This window comes from Phalaenopsis equestris, unplaced genomic scaffold (assembly GCF_001263595.1).
Source record: "Phalaenopsis equestris unplaced genomic scaffold, ASM126359v1 Scaffold196041, whole genome shotgun sequence".
Lineage (NCBI taxonomy): Eukaryota > Viridiplantae > Streptophyta > Magnoliopsida > Asparagales > Orchidaceae > Phalaenopsis > Phalaenopsis equestris.
Genome location: NW_018215990.1, coordinates 1 through 1,415, shown reverse-complemented (window position 1 = coordinate 1,415; position 1,415 = coordinate 1). Strand labels below are relative to the sequence as shown.

Genomic DNA, 1,415 nt, shown 5'->3' with positions numbered 1-1,415 from the left:
AGAATTATAGTGGCGGTCTAAAACATAAAATTTTATTCATATATCTTTCTCTAAATCATCCTTTTGATTTCAAGTTTATATCCTATCAAATTGAACTCAATTTTCAAAAAAAAAATTTCTGGCAACAAATATAACCTATAATAATCATATAAAATCATTTTAATGCATATCATAACATGGTTAAAAAATTAAAAAATTTTATCTTAGCTCCCAAATGTCCCATTGAACCACTTCCTTCGACCACAACATCACAATCTTCTTATAATTATCTAAGAAGAAATCAATAATATTCATGGAAGTAAAATTCAAAGCTGCATGTGAAGGAGATAAAGATGAATATCACTACTGTGTGTTCCGAGCAAAAAATTGACATGGTGGAAAGAATCTTTTCATAAAAAATAAATTTTTAGGAATATTTGTGTTCATCCTTAAAATCAGTTCAACGATACCAATAACCGATAAAGATAACAACTTTGAGGCTAACAGGACCCTGAAACTCCGCCCCGCTTTTTCTGGCTAGCTATGGATCTGTGCGAGAAGCAAAAAACCCTAGTCATGCATTCCTGGGAGCTAATGCGGCCAAACCTTGGAAACCTCAGCGTCCGATTCTTCACAGAGTAATCAACCAGATGCTTAGGATCATATTTTGTTACGGATTACTAACGTCGCTGAGCTTTGATTGGCTGAATTAGGGTTCTGGACAACATCCCCGAAGCGAGAGACATGTTCTACTTTCTCAAAGACTATAAGGATTCCCCTCACAACAATCAGAAGCTGAAGACTCATGCTCTTGTTGTCTTCAAGCTGGTCCGTTGGTTTGCGCTTTTTTTCTCTTTCACCCACACTTGATTTTCTTTTCTTCACTGGATTACAGACTCGTTCTTCCGGTCTTTCTGTGCGACAGACATGCAATTCAGCAGTTCGGTTTCAAGAGAAGGGTGATATTGCCCTCTCTGAGGATGCCCTAAAGAAGCTAGGATCCATTCATTTGAAGAAAAATGTAAAGGATTCTCACTTTGAGGTGCTCTGTGTGTACTTTGAGTTGTTTTGGCTTAGCATCAACAATCTTTATTATGGATTATGACGCCAACTTTTTGTATAAATGACATTAAGGTGATGAAGGGGGCTCTACTGAAGATTGTCCATGAGGGAGTCGGTGAGCAATGGAGCGATGAATTGGGCAAGGCATGGGGAGTTGCTTATGACAGACTGGCAGAAGCTATCAAGATTAAGATGAATGAATAGAAGAGGATTTGAGCTCTTGTAGTGTTTTTCAAATGAAGGAAACCATGTGTCACTAGTTTGTCTGTAAGTACGATTTAATCAAGGCAAGTTGTTGTTTTATATGTTTGGAATGGTTTTCATCAGTTTTATGTTATTCGACAGTACTAATCTTGTTCCAAGTTTGGCTTTTT

At 37.0% G+C, this 1,415-nt stretch overlaps 1 protein-coding gene across 2 annotated transcripts; it reads left to right on the top strand.

Moving 5' to 3' along the window:
* The first annotated feature begins 404 nt into the window (after positions 1–404).
* Positions 405–1,346, top strand: LOC110035096 (non-symbiotic hemoglobin 2-like). Of its 2 annotated transcripts, none has more exons than XM_020739339.1 (4): positions 405–617; positions 693–807; positions 905–1,000; positions 1,114–1,346. In XM_020739339.1, exons 1-4 carry the CDS (start codon positions 523–525, stop codon positions 1,243–1,245), a joined length of 438 nt encoding a protein of 145 aa, XP_020594998.1. In that variant the 5' UTR covers positions 405–522; the 3' UTR covers positions 1,246–1,346. The 2 variants fall into 2 exon arrangements, with proteins under 2 accessions (XP_020594998.1, XP_020594996.1); XM_020739337.1 differs by having other exon boundaries at positions 411–617; positions 905–1,021.
* The last annotated feature ends 69 nt before the right edge of the window (positions 1,347–1,415 follow it).